The sequence below is a fragment of the Salvia hispanica genome, chromosome 1, assembly GCF_029641045.1.
Source record: "Salvia hispanica isolate PSC_SH4W2 chromosome 1, Shi_PSC_v1, whole genome shotgun sequence".
NCBI classification, from domain to species: domain Eukaryota; kingdom Viridiplantae; phylum Streptophyta; class Magnoliopsida; order Lamiales; family Lamiaceae; genus Salvia; species Salvia hispanica.
In genome coordinates, this window is record NC_142692.1 from 34,298,779 (window position 1) to 34,321,090 (window position 22,312).

General features: G+C 38.0%; 3 protein-coding genes across 3 annotated transcripts; all 3 read left to right on the forward strand.

The window, feature by feature from the left end:
* The first annotated feature begins 9,544 nt into the window (after positions 1-9,544).
* On the forward strand, positions 9,545-11,091 carry LOC125219361 (sterol carrier protein 2-like). The gene is made up of 4 exons (XM_048121325.1): positions 9,545-9,900; positions 9,988-10,048; positions 10,639-10,741; positions 10,832-11,091. Exons 1-4 carry the CDS (start codon positions 9,778-9,780, stop codon positions 10,911-10,913), a joined length of 369 nt encoding a protein of 122 aa, XP_047977282.1. The 5' UTR covers positions 9,545-9,777; the 3' UTR covers positions 10,914-11,091.
* Positions 11,092-15,098: 4,007 nt separating this feature from the next.
* Positions 15,099-17,235, forward strand: LOC125219716 (alpha-amylase-like). Its single transcript, XM_048121762.2, has 4 exons — positions 15,099-15,181; positions 15,319-15,451; positions 15,512-16,317; positions 16,590-17,235. The coding sequence occupies exons 1-4, from the start codon at positions 15,101-15,103 to the stop codon at positions 16,842-16,844; spliced, it is 1,275 nt and encodes a 424-aa protein (XP_047977719.1). The 5' UTR covers positions 15,099-15,100; the 3' UTR covers positions 16,845-17,235.
* A 1,009-nt stretch (positions 17,236-18,244) lies between these two features.
* On the forward strand, positions 18,245-21,792 carry LOC125219938 (alpha-amylase-like). Its single transcript, XM_048122031.2, has 4 exons — positions 18,245-18,373; positions 18,528-18,660; positions 20,517-21,322; positions 21,427-21,792. Exons 1-4 carry the CDS (start codon positions 18,293-18,295, stop codon positions 21,679-21,681), a joined length of 1,275 nt encoding a protein of 424 aa, XP_047977988.1. The 5' UTR covers positions 18,245-18,292; the 3' UTR covers positions 21,682-21,792.
* Positions 21,793-22,312: the final 520 nt, after the last annotated feature.

Below are 22,312 nucleotides of genomic sequence, written 5' to 3' on the forward strand. Positions count from 1 at the left end.
TGTTAAGGAACTTTTCATGCCGAACAAAAATCCTACCTACGATATTAAAATCCTAACACGATTTGCATTCAAAAGAAATTAATTAGTAAATTAATTCAAAATTAATTTTATAGTACTAATACTTAAAGAGAGTAAAGAAAATGCAATGAAATTAATCATACATTTCAAAAACTAGTACTCCTGTTTTCATCTCAAATTAAATTCGATAGAATATTTTCTTTTACGATGTCCCAAAGTTATTGATAATTCAATAACTCTTATCTTTAAATAGAAATTAATATTTTTAATCTCTTATAGAATATTGTGAAACTAGTTCATCAATCGAAAAAATTAAATGCTATACCTAAGCCTTTCCACTCTAATTAATTTTATGTTTTATAATAAGTATATTATTCATTTATCCATAAATATAGTTTCATTTTGTTATTTTAGAGTGACCATCAAAATATAGGCTTATTTTAAAAATAAAAACTATTTCTCAGACTCTACACATTTTTCTCTCCTCTCTTATTTACTCACTCTTACATATTTTGTTTTCATAAGAGCATCCGCAGCGCGGCTTGCCACCGTCTCGGTCTCGTCTCGGCGAGACGAGACGGCGGCGAGACCGCGTTGCAAGAGAGAACTCATCTCGACAAGATGAGACATCTCGTCGCGCATCGCGCGCGGAAGGGGTCGGCCTCGAGCTGCCTCGCCATGCGCGCAGGCCACGTGGCGCGCGCTGGCGTATGGCGTGACGCCCACTCGCCGGCCCGCGAGTGGGCGTCGAATTATGACGTCATAATTTTTTTTTAAAAAAAATCAAAATTTTGAAAAAAAATAAAAATAAATTTACACTGTCATTTGACCATTGCAAACGGTCGAATTTTTCAAATTTTGTTTTTTCTTTTATTATTCTATAAATACTCCATTCCTCTTCCATTCTCCATTTTACACACAAACACTACACTCATCTATTCTTTTCTCTCCAATTGTTGAAAAAATGTCCGGCAATGGAAACTCTAGCGGCGGTGGCGGCTCGTGGCGCTCCGGCGGGTTCGACTTGAACTCGTTTGGCGATTGGGCAAGCATGTACAATGTTTTGGGTACTCCCGGTTCGTCGCCGGGCACCCAAGGCTCGACGACTCCGCCGGCGTACCAAACACCACATTTTGATGTGGATGCATACTATCGTCCCTCCCCTCCAAAGGTACGGGCAATCGTCGGGATTATCCCAAATTCCGGAGAATTTTTCGGATGAACGCACTTTGGAATACCGGCCGATAGGTGGAGGCTCCGCCAGGATCGGCGTCAATGCCGAGGAGGAAGAGGGCGACCACGAGGTCGTGGGGGACGGCGGCCGTCATCCATACAGCCAAAAGGAGACGTTGGCTCTGTACGACGCTTGGATCATCGTCTCGTACGATCCTGTCGTCGGGAATCAACAAACCCACTTGTGTTTCTGGAAAAAAGTCACCGAAGTTTACAATGCACGAAGGCCGAAGAAGACCTTTGCCCGCAACGTGAAGATGCTCCGCAGTCATTGGGACCGATGCGACAAAGATGTCAAAATTTTTGCGCGATATACAGGGCAGAAGAGGCGAATTACCAAAGCGGAGCTAGTGGAGCCGACATTCTGAGAGCGGCGTTGCGGGTCTTCAAAGATGACGTCTTCAAGTATGTCGAAGTTTAGTCCCACGTCCACCACCTTGAAAGGTGGGCTGGCGGTGTCGAGTCGGGCTCGGGCTCGAAACGCACGAAGCACACGGCGCGTGGCCACTACTCGTCTAGTGATGGCGGCGAAGGCAACACCTCACAAGAGGGCACGCCAACTGATGATGCAGGGGGTCTTCCGGTTCACGACGTCGGCCCCAAGGGACCAAGGCGACGAAGGCGGCTAGAGCGAGGGGGAGGGGCCGTGGCGAATCAAGCCAGGCGGGCTCGGGCTCCGGCACGGGCTCAAACACCCTAATGTCCATGTACCTGCTCGCCATGATGACTGACACTTCAAAAATGAGTCCTCGCCAATTTGAAGCCCACATAGACGGAATTGAGCATATGAAAGCTCAACTTGGTATTCAGGGTCGATCTAACTTGGGTGCACCGCCGACTTCGAGGGATGATTCACCAGCGGAGTAGTTTTTATAATTTAATTTAGAGTATTTTAATTATTGTATTTTTAATTATGTATTTTTAATTTTTTTTTAGGATTTTAATTATGTATTTTTTTTTATTTTTAGGCCTTTAAATTGTAATTTTTATTTTATTTAATGAAGTGTGTTTTTATTAATTGAATTTGTTGGAAATAAAATAAAAAATGAAATTGAATGAATAGTTAAGGGATGAGATTAGAGGTGGCCACGGTTCGAAAACCGCCGGTTCCGGTTCGTCGAAAGCTTGAACCTTAACCGGCCCGGATATCGGTTATCCGGTTCTGGTTTAACCGCCGGTTCCGGTTACTAACCGCCGGTTTTTCACCGGTTCCGGTTCTTTTTTTTTTTATTTAAATCTTAGAGTTATAACTTTTATTGCAATTCTATAGTAAAATCCAAAGAGAATTGATAACGATAAAGAATTGCAATTTTATTGATTTGATACTTTGAATGTAAATTTCTAGTACAATACAATTACAAGTTACAAAATACAACAATACAACTATACACTTGAATTTAAAATTTAAATAAAAAATTACAATTTACAAAAAACATATTAAAAGTAAAGTTGAAACAATTAGAAAAAAAAAAGAAATAAAAGGAAAAGTACTTGAGCTTAACTTAAATTTAAAATTTAAGTTGAGGTGCCTACGTATCCTTAATGCTCAATTGCATTGAGGAATCAAAGTCCACGTAGTTCTCTTACCTTGCTTACCTTTTGGTTGGCGGTTGACGACGGTTGGCCTTCATTCTTCACCTTCATCCTCGGTGTCGGTGAAGGTTTCCTCACTCTCTTCACGAGCATCACAATCTGATTCTTGCGCTCTCTTTGCAGCTTTTCCCCAATCATCAATTAACACCACAGCTTCCATATTTCTCGCGGAGAGTTTTCATCTTCTCACGTCCAAGACACGTGCTCCACTACTGAAAGCGGACTCGACGGCTACGGTGGAAGCCGGGACTGCAAAGATCTCCTTAGCCATTGACGCAAGTATGGGATAATCTTTCTCATGTGTTCCCCACCACTCTAGGACGTCGATTTGGGCGGGTGTAGGACCTTCATCACTAAAAGTATGGTGGCGTGCTTCCAAATAAAAATCTAACCCGCTTACCGATCCCATTGAGGTGGGCCTTGAGCTTGAGCCTGTGCCGTAGCCGTATAAGTCGGCTAATTGTGATTGAGCATCGGGGTCATCATAAGCAAAACCAAAACCGCCATATTGGTGCGGTTGAGGAGCAAGTTGTGTACGTGGACGAATTTGGTGGGTACGGTTATACTTTTCTTTATATTCGGCAAAGAGAGTATGCAAACTACTTTCAAATTGAGCCTGAACAAGTGATCTACTTTTCAGGCCTACGCTGCAACCCTACACGCCTACGTCTGAACCCTAGCCCTGAACCGTCGGGAACCGGCGGTTTTGTGTCAGAAACCGCCGGTTTTCCGACAGAAACCGGCGGTTTTCCGACCTTTTTCAGCCCTACGCCTGCAACCCTAGGAACCTAGGGGCGACAGCTACATATTCCCGGTTAACCGGTGGTTTCGAACCGGCGGTTAACCGCCGGTTTCGGTTTCGTATTTTTGAAACCGTCACCGGCCCGTTATAACCGTGTAACCGGATTTTGAACAGGAACCGTCGTCCGGTTCCGACCCGCCGGTTGGGAACCGGCGATTAACCGGCGGTCCGGTTTGGTTTGGCCACCTCTAGATGAGATGGTTAAGAGATGGAGGGATGTATGTGTTGTCCCTTAGTTAAGAGATGAGATGAAAAGTACAATGAAGCTCATGAATAGTGAAGAGATGAGATGATTAAGAGATGGATAAGAGATAGAGACGTGTAGGGGTGTCAAAATGGATATCGGGAATTGGATACCCGATATCCAAACCCGAAATATCGGGTAATTGGATACCCAATATCCGACTTTTTTGGTTAGTTCAAAAACTCTCGAGGTTTCATCATCATCATAAGGCAAATTTTGAAGTGGACTAAGATCAATAGAACGCAAATTTTGATAATAGAAATCTAAGATCTTAGTTGTGCCAGATAATTTCCATTTCGGATCCAAGCACTTAGCAATTAAAAACACAGTTGGAATTTCACTAAAATACTTCAACCATTTTTCAATCATATAAAATAAAACACACATTAACTCACGAGATCTAGCATTTTTCATGCATGTTTTAAAACCCAGTGCTATATACATGCAATGCTCTAACACACGAACAAATGTGCAATAGTAAACACCCGATAATTCAACGGTCGCACATTTGAAAGCTTTGAACAATTGACATAAACTCATGCTTTGGTCCCAACAATTAGGCGTAAGAACTATATCACCATAGGGATTAGTTCTAAAAAAATCGCACAAAGCATCTTTATGCTCCAAAGTAGAATTGAGGCAATCATATGTAGAGTTCCATCTAGTAGACACATCCATTATAAAAGTTGTATACCTGATGTTCCTGTAACAACAATATTTTTTCCAAGCCTTGCCAAGCTTGAAATGAATCGCTCTAACTACATTTCTAATATGATCAACATGCTTTTTCCATAAAGAAAGCGCATCTTGTACACATAAGTTCAAAATATGACATACACATCTTTGATGAAAATACTTACCATCGATAATCGGAGAGCACGCATCTATCAAGTCGCTAATACTTGCAGTATTAGCAGTTGCATTATCAAAAGCAATAGAAAACACCTTATTGCATAATTGATATTCATTCAAAACTTGAATAATTAAAAAAGCAATTGCATTTGCAGTGTGTGGTGTAGTAAAATCTCTAAAAGCAATTAAACGGTTGTTCAAAGACCAACTATTGGCCATAAAGTGAACCGTAATTCCTATGTATGCATGCTTTTGGAAAGCGTCGGTCCATATATCAGAGCAAATATTCACTTTGTGTCCCAAGTTATTCAAATATCGTGATAAATCTTTTTTCATTTCATAATATTGATTTTTGGTAGATCGTTGAATACTAGTTCTAGGTAGTCTTTTTGAGTTCAAATTATAACACTCTTTCATCGAATCTTCGTAATCTTGATTATCATAAATACCAAAAGGAAGATGATGCATGGCAACAAATTTAGCCCTAACTTCAGTAGTATGCTTATGATCATATCTTAAAAGAGCGGAGGACGGCGTACCTGTTTGAGATGAACCGGAGGCGGGGACATGGGCACTCGCACTTTGGAAGTTGAGTTGGGTTTGGCTAGCGCTATGCCCATATAGTTCGGGATGAATCGTCTGCATGTGACGGATGAGAGAGCCATATCCCCCGTACTTCTTGATTTTGTATTTTTGGGTGCAGTAGTTACAATATGCCATAAAAAATATCGGCACTTCATTAGCGGAAGAAACTATTGAGACCTTTTTGAAATGTTTCACAAATATATCAGATTTATATTTAGATTTTTCTCCGCGGCCGTCTTGTGAGGGGTGGGGGGCATTTCCTCATTTTCGTGGTCATCGTCACTGTCCTCATTATCATCGTTCAGATTAACATTAACGTCATCAATATCGTAATCATCGACCGAGATGTAATTATCAGCATTGGATTCGGCGCCAACCGCGCCATGACCACCCAATTGGGCTAGTGAAATGGCTGCAGCTGCACGACGATCTTCTTCCATCTACAAATAGTAGTATATGTACGAATTAGAATTTAGAAGATGAACATAGAAAAATCATGAACTCAAACTTATTAAGTTTATGTATAAAAAAATAATATGCAAAATATTTTATTACTTACTTGTAAGCGAACAGCCTCAGCATGTGAAACCTCTTCCAAAATTTCTCGACGAGTAGGTCGTCGTGATTTTTCCAGACGGGTAGATTGATCTTCGGCAATTCCTTTGCCTCGTCGATCACGGTCACCACCACCACGAGAAGAAGACATATTTTTTTTATAGTAACGTAGTTGAACAAGTTGTAAGTTGTAACTAATATGATATGAAGAGCAAATTATAAAAATTGATGAACAACTTAAGTAAACAAGTAGAGAGCAAATTGAGAGAATGAGGTAGAGAATAGAGAATTGGAGATTGAGAGAGAAATACTTGTTAACACAAGAATGAGGGGAGTATAAGTGATGAAGCAGGGGGGGGGGGGTATTTATAGATGAAAAATAGGGAAAAAATCTGATATTAAAAAAAAAAAATTTGAATTTCAAAATTTGAAAACGGTCGAAAACCGCCGGTTTCTGTTCGAAAACCGGCGGTTTCCGACACCTTTTCAGGCCTACGCTGCAACCCTACACGCCTACGTCTGAACCCTAGCCCTGAACCGTCGGGAACCGGGGGTTTTGTGTCAGAAACCGCCGGTTTTCCGACCTTTTTCAGCCCTACGCCTGCAACCCTAGGAACCTAGGGGCGACAGCTACATATTCCCGGTTAACCGGTGGTTTCGAACCGGCGGTTAACCGCCGGTTTCGGTTTCGTATTTTTGAAACCGTAACCGGCCCGTTATAACCGTGTAACCGGATTTTGAACAGGAACCGTCGTCCGGTTCCGACCCGCCGGTTGGGAACCGGCGATTAACCGGCGGTCCGGTTTGGTTTGGCCACCTCTAGATGAGATGGTTAAGAGATGGAGGGATGTATGTGTTGTCCCTTAGTTAAGAGATGAGATGAAAAGTACAATGAAGCTCATGAATAGTGAAGAGATGAGATGATTAAGAGATGGATAAGAGATAGAGACGTGTAGGGGTGTCAAAATGGATATCGGGAATTGGATACCCGATATCCAAACCCGAAATATCGGGTAATTGGATACCCAATATCCGATTTTTTGGTTAGTTCAAAAACTCTCGAGGTTTCATCATCATCATAAGGCAAATTTTGAAGTGGACTAAGATCAATAGAACGCAAATTTTGATAATAGAAATCTAAGATCTTAGTTGTGCCAGATAATTTCCATTTCGGATCCAAGCACTTAGCAATTAAAAACACAGTTGGAATTTCACTAAAATACTTCAACCATTTTTCAATCATATAAAATAAAACACACATTAACTCACGAGATCTAGCATTTTTCATGCATGTTTTAAAACCCAGTGCTATATACATGCAATGCTCTAACACACGAACAAATGTGCAATAGTAAACACCCGATAATTCAACGGTCGCACATTTGAAAGCTTTGAACAATTGACATAAACTCATGCTTTGGTCCCAACAATTAGGCGTAAGAACTATATCACCATAGGGATTAGTTCTAAAAAAATCGCACAAAGCATCTTTATGCTCCAAAGTAGAATTGAGGCAATCATATGTAGAGTTCCATCTAGTAGACACATCCATTATAAAAGTTGTATACCTGATGTTCCTGTTACGGCAATACTTTTTCCAAGTCTTGCTAAGCTTGAAATGGATCGCTCTAACTACATTTCTAATAGGATCAACATGCTTTTGCCATAAAGAAAGCGCATCTTGTACACATAAGTTCAAAATATGACATACACATCTTTGATGAAAATACTTACCATCGATAATCGGAGAGCACGCATCTATCAAGTCGCTAATACTTGCAGTATTAGCTGTTGCATTATCAAAAGCAATAGAAAACACCTTATTGCATAATTGATATTCATTCAAAACTTGAATAATTAAAAAAGCAATTGCATTTGCAGTGTGTGGTGTAGGAAAATCTCTAAAAGCAATTAAACGGTTGTTCAAAGACCAACTATTGTCCATAAAGTGAACCGTAATTCCAATGTATGCATGCTTTTGGAAAGCGTCGGTCCATATATCAGAGCAAATATTCACTTTGTGTCCCAAGTTATTCATATATCGTGATAAATCTTTTTTCATTTCATAATATTGATTTTTGGTAGATCGTTGAATACTAGTTCTAGGTAGTCTTTTTGAGTTCAAATTATAACACTCTTTCATCGAATCTTCGTAATCTTGATTATCATAAATACCAAAAGGAAGATGATGCATGGCAACAAATTTAGCCATAACTTCAGTAGTATGCTTATGATCATATCTTAAAAGAGCGGAACCGGCGGTTTTGTGTCAGAAACCGCCGGTTTTCCGACCTTTTTCAGCCCTACGCCTGTAACCCTAGGAACTTACCGGCAACAACTACATATTCCCGGTTAACCGGTGGTTTCGAACCGGCGGTTAACCGGCGGTTTCGTTTTCGTATTTTTGGAACCGTAACCGGCCCGTTATAACCGTGTAACCGGATTTTGAACCGGAACCGTCGTCCGGTTCCGGTTCCGGTTCCGACCTGCCGGTTGGGAACCGGCGATTAACCGGCGGTCCGGTTTGGTTTGGCCACCTCTAGATGAGATGGTTAAGAGATGGAGGGATGTATGTGTTGTCCCTTAGTTAAGAGATGAGATGAAAAGTACAATGAACTCATGAATAGTGAAGAGATTAGATGATTAAGAGATGGATAAGAGTTAGAGACGTGTAGGGGTGTCAAAATGGATATCGGGAATTGGATACCCGATATCCAAACCCGAAATATCGGGTAATTGGATACCCAATATCCGATTTTTTGGGTTTCGGGATCGGGTTCAGGTATATGATTTTTGGATTATTGGGTATCGGGTAACCCGATATCCGATCGGGTATATCCAAATTACCCGAATTATCCGATTTTTTTAATTTCTTTTAAATTTTAAAAATTATGTATCTATTTTATTATTATTTGAAAAAATGTAAATTTGAATTTCTGCTTGACTATATTGATACAGACTCCTATAATTTCTTATCTCAATAATATTGTAATAAGCAACATGATTTATGAAGTAATAGTTGTCATTTAAGTATTTTTTTTATTGTCCTCTGATTAATTCATAACCTTCCAAATTAGAATAAAAATATAGTAATTTTTCAACCTTTGGCATCTGTCCTGTGATGATTAAAACTGAAATTAATATGACAAAATCGTGTGATAGTAAGACAATAAAAATACATTTTGAATAAGTTAACGTCGTTTTAGATCAATATTCAAAACAGAATTAAGTTTATTTGTCCAAAATGAAATTGTTTTATTGTTATATTATGAAATTATAACTTATGATTTTTTTATTTCTAATAATTTGTAGTAGTTCTTTTTTCATCTTAAAACTCGACCTACTTCAAGTTTGTTTTAAATTCAAACTAAAAGTTTATATTTCTAAAATTTTGTAGTTAATTTTCTTAAAAAAATATTTAAAAAATCCACAACTGGAACTGGATACCCGAGTCGGGTATTTGGGTACCCGAAATTATTTTCGGATCGGGTATCAGGTATTAGATTTTGAGAAATTTGGGATCGGATACCCGAAATTTTCGGATCGGGTATCCGCGGATACCCAATTTGACAGGCCTAGAGACGTGGATGATCCAAGTCTCATTTTACTAATTTCTCATTAATTAATTATAAAATTATAAAGAACATGAAACTCGATTTCACAACGTTGTTGCCTTGAATTGCGTGCCTGAGACGTAGGTAGTTCGTTCATCATCAGTTTGCCGTCACCACTCCCATCTCCATACCCACCCCTATCCGCCCACATTCATTTAATTCCTACCAAATCCATCCAATTCACGCAATTATATACAATCTCCATTGCCCCAAATCCCCCAATTTCTTCGTTAATTCGCACCATCACTCCCTCAATTTTGCAGTTGATCCCAATCAGGTCCATGGCCACTCAGCTGAAATCCGACGCCCTCATGGAGCAGATGAAGCTCCACATGTCCACTGATACCGGAAAAGAGCTCACCAAGAAAATCGGCCTCGTCTACCAGATTAATATTGCTCCCAAGGTTTAACTTTTCTGAATTTCTTTTTTCAAATTCGGTTTAGCGTTTTGTTGGTTGGCTTGATCGTTGTTGGGTTTTTGCAATCGGCAGAAAATTGGGTTCAATGAGAAGTCTTTCGTGGTGGATTTGAAGAAAGGAGAGGTTAAAGAAGGTTAGGGCTTTGTTTTCTGCTTAGCTATGAAATTGTAAATTTGAAGATTCTTGGTGCTGAACTGCTTCAAATTTGCAAATTGATTGCTGAAAGAATTTCACGGATTGTATGATGTCCATGTTAGTTGATTGAAACTGAAATATCAAAATTGGGGAAAAAGAGGATTCTTGATCATGTAGCTACAAGATTCGAATTTGGGGATTTTGGGGTTGTGGAGGTTTGGTTGAATGCAGCAACATTTTTGTTGGATTTGATACTGTTAATCAGATCCTTAGCTTTACCAACTGTTCGACAAGCTCAATGTCGCTGTTTTTAACGGAATCTTTAGTTTTAGCCAACCGTGTTGTGGTTAATATCGATGTGGCTGATTTTTATTGAACCCGTAACTTACCCAATTGTTTAGGATGCCTTTGATTTTCAATATTGATGCGGTTGATGTGTTCAATCTAGTTACACGCCTTATAAAATTTTGAGATCTTGAGAAACGCGATAGTTAAGACCTAAAGTAATTTGAAATGTTGATCACTGACTATAGTTAAGATAGCTATGATTTCAGATTTATGACTGAAAGTTGTCGTTTACTGTTATAGGAGCATATGAAGATGGGAAGCCGGATGCAACTTTCTCGTTTACAGATGATGATTTTCTAAAGGTCGCAAGTGGGAAGATGAATCCGCAAATTGCTTTTATGAGGTGCCTTGTTGTTCCAAACTATAAACATATCCTATAGTTTGTATTATTCGAAGAGTACTCGATTAATGATGTGTGATCATCATATTTTAGGGGCGCGATCAAGATAAAAGGAAGTATCAGTGCAGCACAGAAATTTACTCCTGACATTTTCCCCAAGCCATCGAAGATGTGACCAATTACGATATCCATATCCATGTACACTACAAAATGTTATCAATATCATTCGAGATCATTGTGCTGTATCTAAGTTCATGAAATTGAAGCTTAGCTATAGGTATCTCGGATAGGAAGCATATGTTTACAAATGCAATTATCTATTTAAAGCATAATCTTGCGTCTGCTTTGTATCAGCCCGTTTCTGTCCCATTTTCTTCACTTCTTTATTTTCTGTGACTGTTTATCGTTTATATGATTTGGTCTGTAGAATGTGTGTTCATGAAAACGAATTTTAAGCCATAAGCCATCTGTTCTGCGTGTAATTAGACTGAGCATGGTGTACTTAGGCCGAAACTGATTTAAGTAACAAAAGTATGCTTGTCCGGCCGTAGGTATTGTAGAGATTATCGGAGCCTGTTGTTAGCAATGTTTTAAAAACCGGACCGGACCGGACCCGCCGGTTCGACCGGTCGGACCGCGAACCGGTAGGTAGTCCAGTCCGGTTCACTCCTTTAAACCACCAATGCATTGAACCGCTGTGGACCGGCAGAACCGGAAACCGGTTTAATATTATTTTGTTTAAAATTTTTTAAAATTTGTTGTTGGTAGGGGTTGAACTCATAACCTCTCTTCTACATAAGAAGACCTCTACCACTCCACCACATGAGCTCATTGAACAATTTGAACATCAAATATTTTTATACATTAACCATTAAATTTTTATCTACAAAAACTAATAATTCATTTTAATTTTATATTCTTTAATATAATTGTTAAATTTAATAAAAATAATTATCATCCTCTATATTTTAATGATGCTCCACTTAACATCTATATTATTATTAGTACCATATAAAATTCATTATTTACTATAAATAAATTTTTTATATTACATACTTAATTTATATACCCTAGCTATTGACACCAATGAATATTTTTATCTAAACTTAATACCTAATTCGTATTTAATTATAATATTATTTTACAAAATAAATTTTCTTAAATTAATAAACATCATCTATTTTAATACATAAAAATATTAAATTTCTTAATAATATATAATATATGCGTTTATTATATATTCCGGTTCAACCAATGGTTCGACCAGTGAACCGGTTGAACCAGTGAACCAGTAACGACGCCGGTTCGCCGGCCGATCCGATTTTTAAAACATTGGTTGTTAGTACAACTAGTATACCTCTTTATGGTTGGCAATTTAACAAAGAAATCATATTTCTGAGGAATTTCGACTAGGGCCGTATAAAATGAGTCTGAATACCGACAGTCTCAAGCTTGGCTTGTTAAGGTATTCTCGTGCTCGAGCTCAAGCTTGGCACATTAAGGTATTCGCATGCTCGAGCTCTTGGTTTGAACCTTTTTTTCGGGTTGATGAATCCAAGCTTGAATATGCTTGATGTTGTGTGTGTGAATTGTAGTTGAAAAAACCTCATGAGCTGATGAATGCAAGCTTGAATATGCTTTATTAAGATGAGTGAATGAATGAAATTCATTTCCTCCGTCAGCCATTAATTGGCACAAGTTGACTTGACTCGTATTTTATTATAAAGGAAAGTGAGTTGAAAAAAATAAATGGAATGTGAATCTTACTTTAATGGGAGTAGAATATGGGTTTCATTTATCAAAAGTAGAAAAACATAAGTCTGATAAGTATCTATGGATGAACTGAAAATGAAAATAGTGACAAGTAATGACGGACAACGGGTACATATTATGATCAACACTTTGATGATATTAAGCATTCATATCATATGTTGACACCTCTACCAAAAAATTCATATCACAAAGAAGGTAACAAGGTAGGCAAGACAGCGAGACGAGGGATGTCGGGCGACAAGATGAACTGGTTGGCGCAAACGATATAGGGAGAACTTGAGTTTGAGAGAGAAGAATTGATGCAGTTATGGAATATAAGACTTGGAGACTAAGTAAATTATATTTTAGGTTTTTTTTTTATTTTTTATTTTTTGAAGTAGATCAGAAGTGAATCGGCAAGAATTGAGAAGATTAGTGAGAAATAAGAAAATGGTACAAAATGCAATATTAATTATTGCATAAATTACCTTCAATGGCGGAAGAGGGTAACTAAATTTGCACCATAACCATGTTGTATATTCAGTTTAAATGTCGGGTAAATGATAACCGTCGAGCAGTCATACCTAGAGCTGCCCAAGGTTTACCGAACCGGCGGTTAAAACCGAAACCGCGAAAAATATGCCGAACCGAAACCGTGAATTTTAGAACCGTGGTTCGGTTCAGGTTCTAAATTTTTCGAACCGAAACCGCGACTGAACCCCCGGTTCCGGACGGTTGCGAACCGACGGTTTCACGGTTCCGAACCGCCAACGCAATGATAAATTTCAACATAGTTAATCCTTATATTAAAACTATACTCCATTAAATAAAACATTGCTGAATGATCCGGTTTATGAGTTTTATACTCTTATATAAATAAATTTCATTTTTAGATTTGGTAATATCCGTAGAAACAATAATGTGGGACAAAATTTTGTAGCAAAAATAACTTTATAATACTATTTGGTAAAATTGGATGGTAAAAACATAAGATAAAAGATAATAAAATAAAAATAACTAAATTACAAGATGGAGTCTATGTTGTATGGTTTATGGTAATAACTTTATAATACTATTTCCGATTTTATTAATTAACACATTTTTTTACGTATGGAATCTATGGAGTATGGATAATTATTAATAAATATTTATCCAACATTTTAAAATAAACTTAGAAGAATTGATTACTTTAAATAAAGTATAATAAAATAACATTTGGTTAATTGTGTAGTCTTCAAAATTGATTAATTGAGTCTTCAAAATTGATTGGTTGACGGTGGGCAATGGCTGCACTATTCAAAATTGATTGCATAAAACACCATTTCTTTTATTTTTATTTATTTATTTATTTATTTATTCTTAAGTGTTGATTTTAAATTCAAATTGGATCTCATTTATCTCTATTTTTATCTATATTAAATACTCCTCCCTATCCTTACTTACACTCACCTCATTTTAGTGTTAACAACTCAATTTAAACTATCCATTTCCTTGTTCCAATTTATTTTATAATTTCAAACTATATGGAAAAAAAAAATTAACAGAAAAAACCGTGAAACCGCGAAACCGAACCTAAACCGCTACGAACCGTCCAAAAACCGGCGGTTCCGAACCGAAACCGAAACCGCCGGTTTTCGAACCGAAACCGAACCGTGAAACAGCCTCACGGTTCGGTTCCGGTTCCATATTTTCCAAAACCGGAACCGGCGGTTCCGAACCGAAACCGCCGGTTCATGAACCGTGGGCAGGTCTAGTCATACCTAGTAAATATTTTGAATTTTAAATGATTGTAAAAATTCTCAAGTACGTGCTGAACACATAATGCATACTATATTTCTAAATAGAAAGATGTTATTTTACTAAAACAACGTTTTTTTATTATTATTTTATATTTAATTTTGTCTTATTATTTTTGATGTTGACCAACATAGGACAGTTACGAAATTTTAAAAAGTTATGGTTTTTATATTTGAGTTTCAAAAGTTAGTCTACAAAAATATTGTGATTTAACAAACAATAATTGTTTTTATCAAACAAATGATTAGAAATTGAATTACAATACAATCTCTTTGTCCATAAATAATGTTTAACTATCAATTTCGTGTATATCCCAACAATAATGGTCATGTTTCTGTTTTTGGAAAAAAGGAAATTATCATTAGTACATACTCTCTCTTAATTATCATTCCAATTAATTCTATTCTCCATTACTACATTCCAATTATATTTTCTATTTTTATTTAATACACTAAATAAAATTTCCTAAATTCACTTGATATCCCTGAAGTATGACAATTTTTTATGGATAAGATAGAATAGTAGTAGTATAACTTCAGATATAATTTTTTAGGATTTCAATTCATTGTATCAAGACCTAAACGTCCTCTTAAAACTAAAAGATTGAAATGAAAATTAATTGCTTGATTGCCAACTACATTTGGAAAAGAAGTGAATAAATCGAATTCGTATTCATTACATCTTTTCCAAACGGAAAATTGCAATAAAGTCATTTTCATTTTGATGTACGCCACTACAAAAAAATTTCAAAATAAAAGTAATATCTATAAATAGGTCCCTTCAACCGAACAAAGAAAAATATTTCAAAAGAAAATGACTAGTTTTGTTTGGATCATCTTCTCCATTTATGCTTTCTTCCCCGGCTTGTCCACTTCTTACACCTTATTGTTTCAGGTAACTTCGACAACTCCGATCATCTATTTATTCATTCATTCATATTTATAAGAGCGGTCAGAAGATCTACACATGGATATATCCATTGGTAAAAAGTGACAGTCCGTTGGTAAAAGCCGTTTTTTTTACGTGCGTAGGGATTTAACTGGGACTCATGTAACGACCGAAATGGGTGGTACAATACGCTTAGAAATAATGTACCTGACATAGCCGCTGCCGGAGTTACTCATATTTGGCTCCCACCTCCCTCTCAATCAGTCGGACCACAAGGTCAACCATAATTTGTCAATTTTTTCGTAATTTATTTGACAATTTGCCCTTAATTTACAGGGTATCTGCCGGGGAGGTTGTACGACCTCGACGCATCGAAATATGGCAACGGCGGCGAGCTCCGATCACTAATCAAAACCATACACGACAACGGCATGAAGGCCGTGGCCGACATCGTGATCAACCACCGCACGGCCGAGAGGAAGGACGGCCGGGGAATCTACAGCATCTTCGAGGGCGGGACCCCCGACGGCCGCCTCGACTGGGGCCCATCCTTCATCTGCCGCGACGACACCCAGTACTCCGACGGCACCGGCAACCTCGACTCCGGCGCCGCCTACGACGCCGCCCCGGACGTCGACCACCTCAACCCGCGCGTCCAGGCCGAGCTCTCCGACTGGCTCAACTGGCTCAAGTCCAACATCGGCTTCGACGGCTGGCGCTTCGACTTCGTCAAGGGCTACGCGCCCTCCATCACCAAGATCTACATGGCCAACACCCGCCCGGACTTCGCCGTAGGCGAGCTGTGGAACGGGCTCGCCTATGGCGGGGATGGGAAGCCGGCGTACGATCAGAACGGGCACAGGAACGAGCTGGCGGCGTGGACGGATAACGCCGGTGGGGCGGTGGCGGCGTTCGACTTCACCACTAAAGGGATCCTGCAGGCGGCGGTGGAGGGGGAGCTGTGGAGATTGGTAGACCCTCAGGGCAAGCCCCCGGGTTTGATCGGGATTAAGCCGGAGAATGCGGTCACGTTCATCGACAACCACGACACCGGCTCGATGCAGATGTTGTGGCCTTTTCCGGGGCAGAAGGTGATGCAGGGCTATGCTTATATCCTTACTCATCTTGGAGTTCCATCCCTGGTAAGTCTGTCATCTATTATGTGTCTCACTTTGATTCACACGAGTTTCAAGAATTAAAAATGAAATTGAATTAGTAAAAGTTAGTGGAACCTGCGTTATACTTTTATATACCTTATCTGTCAGACTTGGTGAATGACACAAGTTTTAATAAACTGGTCCTTATTCCTTAATCTATGTGCTAGAAGAAATGTCTATGTTACAATAGGACGAAGAGAGTATGATATTTTAGACTTATATTGTAAACTGACCACATGTTTTTGTTTGCTTTGTAGTTCTATGATCATTTCTTTAGTTGGGGGAAGAAGGATGAGATTATAAAGCTGAGCGCGGTGAGGAAGAGGAATGGCATTGAGGCAGGCAGCAAGGTCGAGATTCTGAAAGCGGAGGCTGATCTTTACGTGGCGAAGATCGATGATAAGATCATCACCAAAATCGGCGGGAAGATGGATCTCGGAAATCTAATTCCTACAAATTTCAAGGTCGCAACCAGTGGAGATGGTTATGCTGTTTGGGAGAAGCAAGGTTGATTCTGCATTTGGGAAATGTAGTGAAAAATACTGAGCTGGTGGATGCAAGTTTGAATATGCTTATTAAGAAGTGAATGAAATATATTATTATGCAAACACAGTTTTGAAATTGGGGGCCCAAGAATTTTATGAATTCATCACTTATTTAGTCTGTGGCTGATTGTGTACTTAATGTCAAGGTCTTGACCCCAAGTTTGATTACCTTCAGCTGCATTTTATATTTTAGCTTTATTTAAACTTTTAACCTTTTGTTTTAACATCATTTTATATTTGAGTTACATCTAGTGTGTGTGAATTTGAGTTACATAAGATGTAAACGTGTAATTTGATAAAAAACAGAATAAGGCCATTATCCAATTTTTAATTTAATAGAGTATCCGTTTCTTTTTTATCCATTTTTTTTCATGGATTTTTATTTCTAAATGAGTTATCGCCCCTAAAAAATATTGACATAAGTGTGAGGAATAATAATATGTTGCATTTGAAAATGATGAATTTATTTTTGGGCAGGAAATGAGTCCCCAAAATTGCTAATGACTCGTCTGTCACATTTCACAATCAAAGAAAAAGTGGGTTTCAAATCTTCCTAGGTTTCATACTTTAGTCAATTTGGAGGGGGAAATGAAAGGTGATTGGACAGTACTAGATTGTCTGAATTATACCCCTACTTCTGGCGTTACCAGTCTCAGGCTTAGCGGTATGTTAAGAAAAGTTATTGGAAAAAGTTATTAGAATACGAATCTCATTTGTATATATTCTATTTGTCCCTATTAATATGAAACATTTTTCTTTTTGAATTATTCTATTAAAATAAAACGTTTCAAAAATGGAAATAATGCTTGCATCACTATTTGAAAACTTTTTACAAAACACATATTCCCAATCATTCAATATATGTACAACCACCAAATTATTGATGTCAACAAATAAATTTTGAAATATTTTATTGATTTTCTATACTATTAGATTGGAGGATAAAAGGCACTATTATTCCTCCGTTGACGTTACGATGGGATTGAAAAAAACTATTGGAAGAAAGAATGTACTAATAATTCCACACACACACAATTTGTGATGTTGACAAATCATTGAGTGCATTAATAAAATGGATTATAGACTCTTTAAAGAGAAGAAAAAATGAAATGAGATGAAATTAATCATCTTGATTGTTAATTACTTATAATGAGATGTAAAAGAAACGACTAAATTACATACCACTCTATAATTTTTCCTCTGTCCAAACGGAAATTGCAATAGAATAAAATCAAGATTACAACTCTAAGTTATTAAATTATTATCATTGACACAGTCTCAATTTTTTTCTTCTATCCACATACGCGTACACATAACGGAAAATTCAAAATATAATTTTTCTAAAGCAACCTATAAATAGGACCCTTCTAAACAGAAATATTTCCAACTAACCAAAATATTTCCAAAAAATAAAAATGAGTGGTTTTGTTTGGACCATCTTTTTCACTTTTGCTTTCTTCTCCGCCTTGTCCACTTCTTCCACCTTATTGTTTCAGGTAAACTTCGAAAGCTCTGATGATTTATTCATTTTTATATTTCCAAACGACGGTGCCCGTTCCCCATACGTGTTGATGAAAACTGGCCGATCATAATCCGTTGGTAATTCTGTTGATAAACTCAGTTATTTTAGTTTTGGGTGTTAATATATAGGGATTCAACTGGGAGTCGAGTAACAAGCAAGGAGGGTGGTACAATTCGCTTATCGGTGTTGTACCCGACATCGCCGCTGCCGGAGTTACTCATATTTGGCTCCCACCTCCATCTCAATCGGCCGCACAACAAGGTCACTTTTTCTAATTATACTTTTATAATTAATAAATTTATATGATAAAAGTATATTTATGGAGTAGCATTTTCATAAGTTTATTTTTTGAATGTTTTATCAATTAAATGCGTTTTAGTTTATTCATCAATTTAAATTCTGTTGTTGTTTGGCGATCGCCGGCACCATGGAGTACCACATAAGCGTTGTCAACTCTGGGGGTTGACTTTTCATATCTTTTATTGCACCATGGAGTAATTTAATATAAAATATATAAATATATTAAACTCTAACATTACTACTCCCTCGTCCCACTTTAGGAATCCTATTTGAATTGGCACAAATTTTAAAAAATGTTAAAATACTATTTATGAAATATTCCAACTAGACTTCAAAAGTAGGACATCCAAAAATGGTAAAATCGAAACTCCAAAAGAAAACAGAAGGAGTATTATTTTTTACAAAACCTGGTTAGAACTTAGAAGAAGCTTTTGTTAAAAAGCTAAAAACTACTCAATAACAATATAGTAACACAATATCACCATATAAATGATCATGTCTTAAAGTACTTAATTGATTTATCTCCAATGCACCAAGAGCAGGTAGAAAACAAAAGATCAACCGTAGTATTAACATACTCGGTCGATCAAAAATGAATCATTAACCCCCTTAAAAGATTTTATAAAGGGGATGATAATTATCCACTCTTATATATTCCATTCGGTTCCAATAAAATATTCTAGATTTCCTTATTTAATATGGATGGCCCAATAAATATCTCATTCAATATTTACTATAGTAAATAGAACACACATTCCACTAACTCATTCTACTCACAATTATTATAAAATTATATAAAAGTGAGTTTATATTCCACTAATTTTTTTCACACACTTTTGTTCACAAAGTTAAACAATTTCTTAAAACCTGCACCAGTCAAATCTAGGACATTTAGATGGGATCTTCACCAAGTTGATGTGGGACACAATTTTAGAGCTGTATTCTAAAGATAGAAACTTTCCATTTGAATAAATGAACTCATTTTCCACTAATGCACTTTTATTTTATGCCTCTCTTACTTTAGCAATTTTGTATTAAAATCAATGCTATATCAAAAGTTCTTGTTTTAAGAAAACGAATAAAGTATTTTGTAATTATGATAAAAGAAAATAACTAAAACCTAATAAATGCCTTAAGAGCCAGATAAAAGAAAATAACTAAAACCTAATAAATGCCTTAAGACCCAATATCAATAAGTGTAAATTAAATATCTCAAATAATATAGTAGTATTTTATAAGGAGTACTCCATCCGTCCCAAGATAAGTAACCTACTTCTTTTGTGCACGGGATTTAAGGAATGGTATTTAAATAAGTTAAAGTGGAGAGAGTAAAGTATGAGAGAGGGAAAAGTAGAGGAGAGAAGAGAGAAGAGAGAATAAAGTATGTGGAGAATAAAGTAAGAGAGATGACTTTTTGCTAAAAATGGAAATAGGTCACTTATAGTGGGACACCCCAAAAAGGAATACAAGTCACTTATCTTGGGAGGCCGGGTTATAATATTATGTTACAGCTACGTATCATAACTTCATGTATTGATATAAACTCCAAACCTTTTAATATAGTATTAACACAATTTCAACATAGTACAAAATTTTAAGATTTTAATGTGAACACAATGTCAACACAATTTTATTAACACAATTTCAATACAACATCAACCGTTGACTTTGTATTGACATTTTTTGTTGTTATTATTATTTTAGGATTTGTTGATATTTTGTAACTGTCCAGATCACGTAATTTGTAAGTTTTGAATTTGATCACATTTGTAAGAATGGTTTCATATCATAACAAAATCACGCTCTATTTTCGGCAGGGTATTTGCCCGGGAGGTTGTATGATCTCGACGCATCAAAATACGGCAGCAGGGCCGAGCTCCGATCGCTGATCAAATCCATACATGCCCACGGCATGAAGGCCGTGGCCGACATCGTGATCAACCACCGCACCGCCGAGAGGCAGGACAGTCGGGGAGTCTACAACATCTTCGAGGGCGGCACCCCCGACAGCCGCCTCGACTGGGGCCCCTCCTTCATCTGCCGCGACGACACCCAGTACTCCGATGGCACCGGCAACCTCGACTCCGGCGCCGCCTACGGCCCCGCCCCGGACATCGACCACCTCAACCCGCGCGTCCAGACCGAGCTCTCCGACTGGCTCAACTGGCTCAAGTCCAACATCGGCTTCGACGGCTGGCGCTTCGACTTCGTCAAGGGCTACGCGCCCTCCATCACCAAGATCTACATGGCCAACACCCGCCCGGACTTCGCCGTAGGCGAGCTGTGGAACTCGCTCGCCTACGGCGGGGACGGGAAGCCGGGGTACGATCAGAACGGGCACAGGAACGAGCTGGCGGCGTGGACGGATAACGCCGGCGGGGCGGTGACGGCGTTCGACTTCACCACTAAAGGGATCCTGCAGGCGGCGGTGGAGGGGGAGCTGTGGAGATTGAAGGACGCCGAGAGCAAGCCGCCGGGGTTGATTGGGATTAAGCCCGAAAATGCGGTCACGTTCATCGACAACCACGACACCGGCTCGACGCAAATGTTGTGGCCTTTTCCAGCGGATAAGGTGTCGCAGGGCTATGCTTATATCCTTACTCATCCCGGAGTTCCATCCGTGGTAAGTTTCGTAATTTAAATTGATTTTATCCTCTTATAAAAAAAATTATTTATTGATAATTATGAACAATTCTCCGTGACCGTTTTTCTCTTGTGCTTTTGTAGTTCTACGATCATTTTTTTGATTGGGGGAAGAAGGAAGAGATTACCAAGATTATCGCGGTGAGGAGGAGGAACGGCATTGGTGCGGGCAGCAAGGTCGAGATTCTGGCTGCGGAGGCGAATCTTTATGTGGCCAAGATTGATGATAAGATCATCACCAAAATTGGGGCAGAGATGGATCTAGGAAACCTAATCCCTCCTGATTTTAAGGTTGCAGCTGATGGTAATGATTATGCTGTTTGGGAGAAGCAAGCTTGACAGTTTTTTGCTATGAAATTAATAACTTGGCTGATGCAAGTTTCAAGTTTGGATTTGTATGTTAACAAATGAATATCAAAATATATGAATTTGGAAATTTATATCTTGTTAGTTTACTCTTTTTTTAGTCTTCAAGCAATCATTTGGTATTACCTGAGGGCCAAGAAAACTCTGCGAAAATTAAGGAATACTTAAAATTCATGGAATCGGAGACAGTAAAAAAAATCATCGCTAATATGAAGAGATTGTGATAGTGTAGAGGATAGGGAGATACGATGAGGTAAGGAAGAACAACATTTTTAGTCCCTATTTTTTGAACATTGATACTCTATATTGTTGGAAGGATGTTTGCAAAAAAATTTTTTTTTATCAAAATATCTTTTTGACTTCAAGAATTATTTATGTCATTTTTCACGAGAGAGAACCATCACTTTAGCAGTACATTGTTCATTCATTTCCTTCGCTTCTTCAAGTATGTGTCATCACAGAGTATTGAAGAAATGGCGTTCTTTCTCTCATAAAAAAATAAATATAAATTGATAGCTCTTATAGATATCGTTATCATATTAGTATTCCCTCCGTCCGCCATGAGTAGTCTCATCTCTTGCCGACATGGGTTTTAAGAAATTTA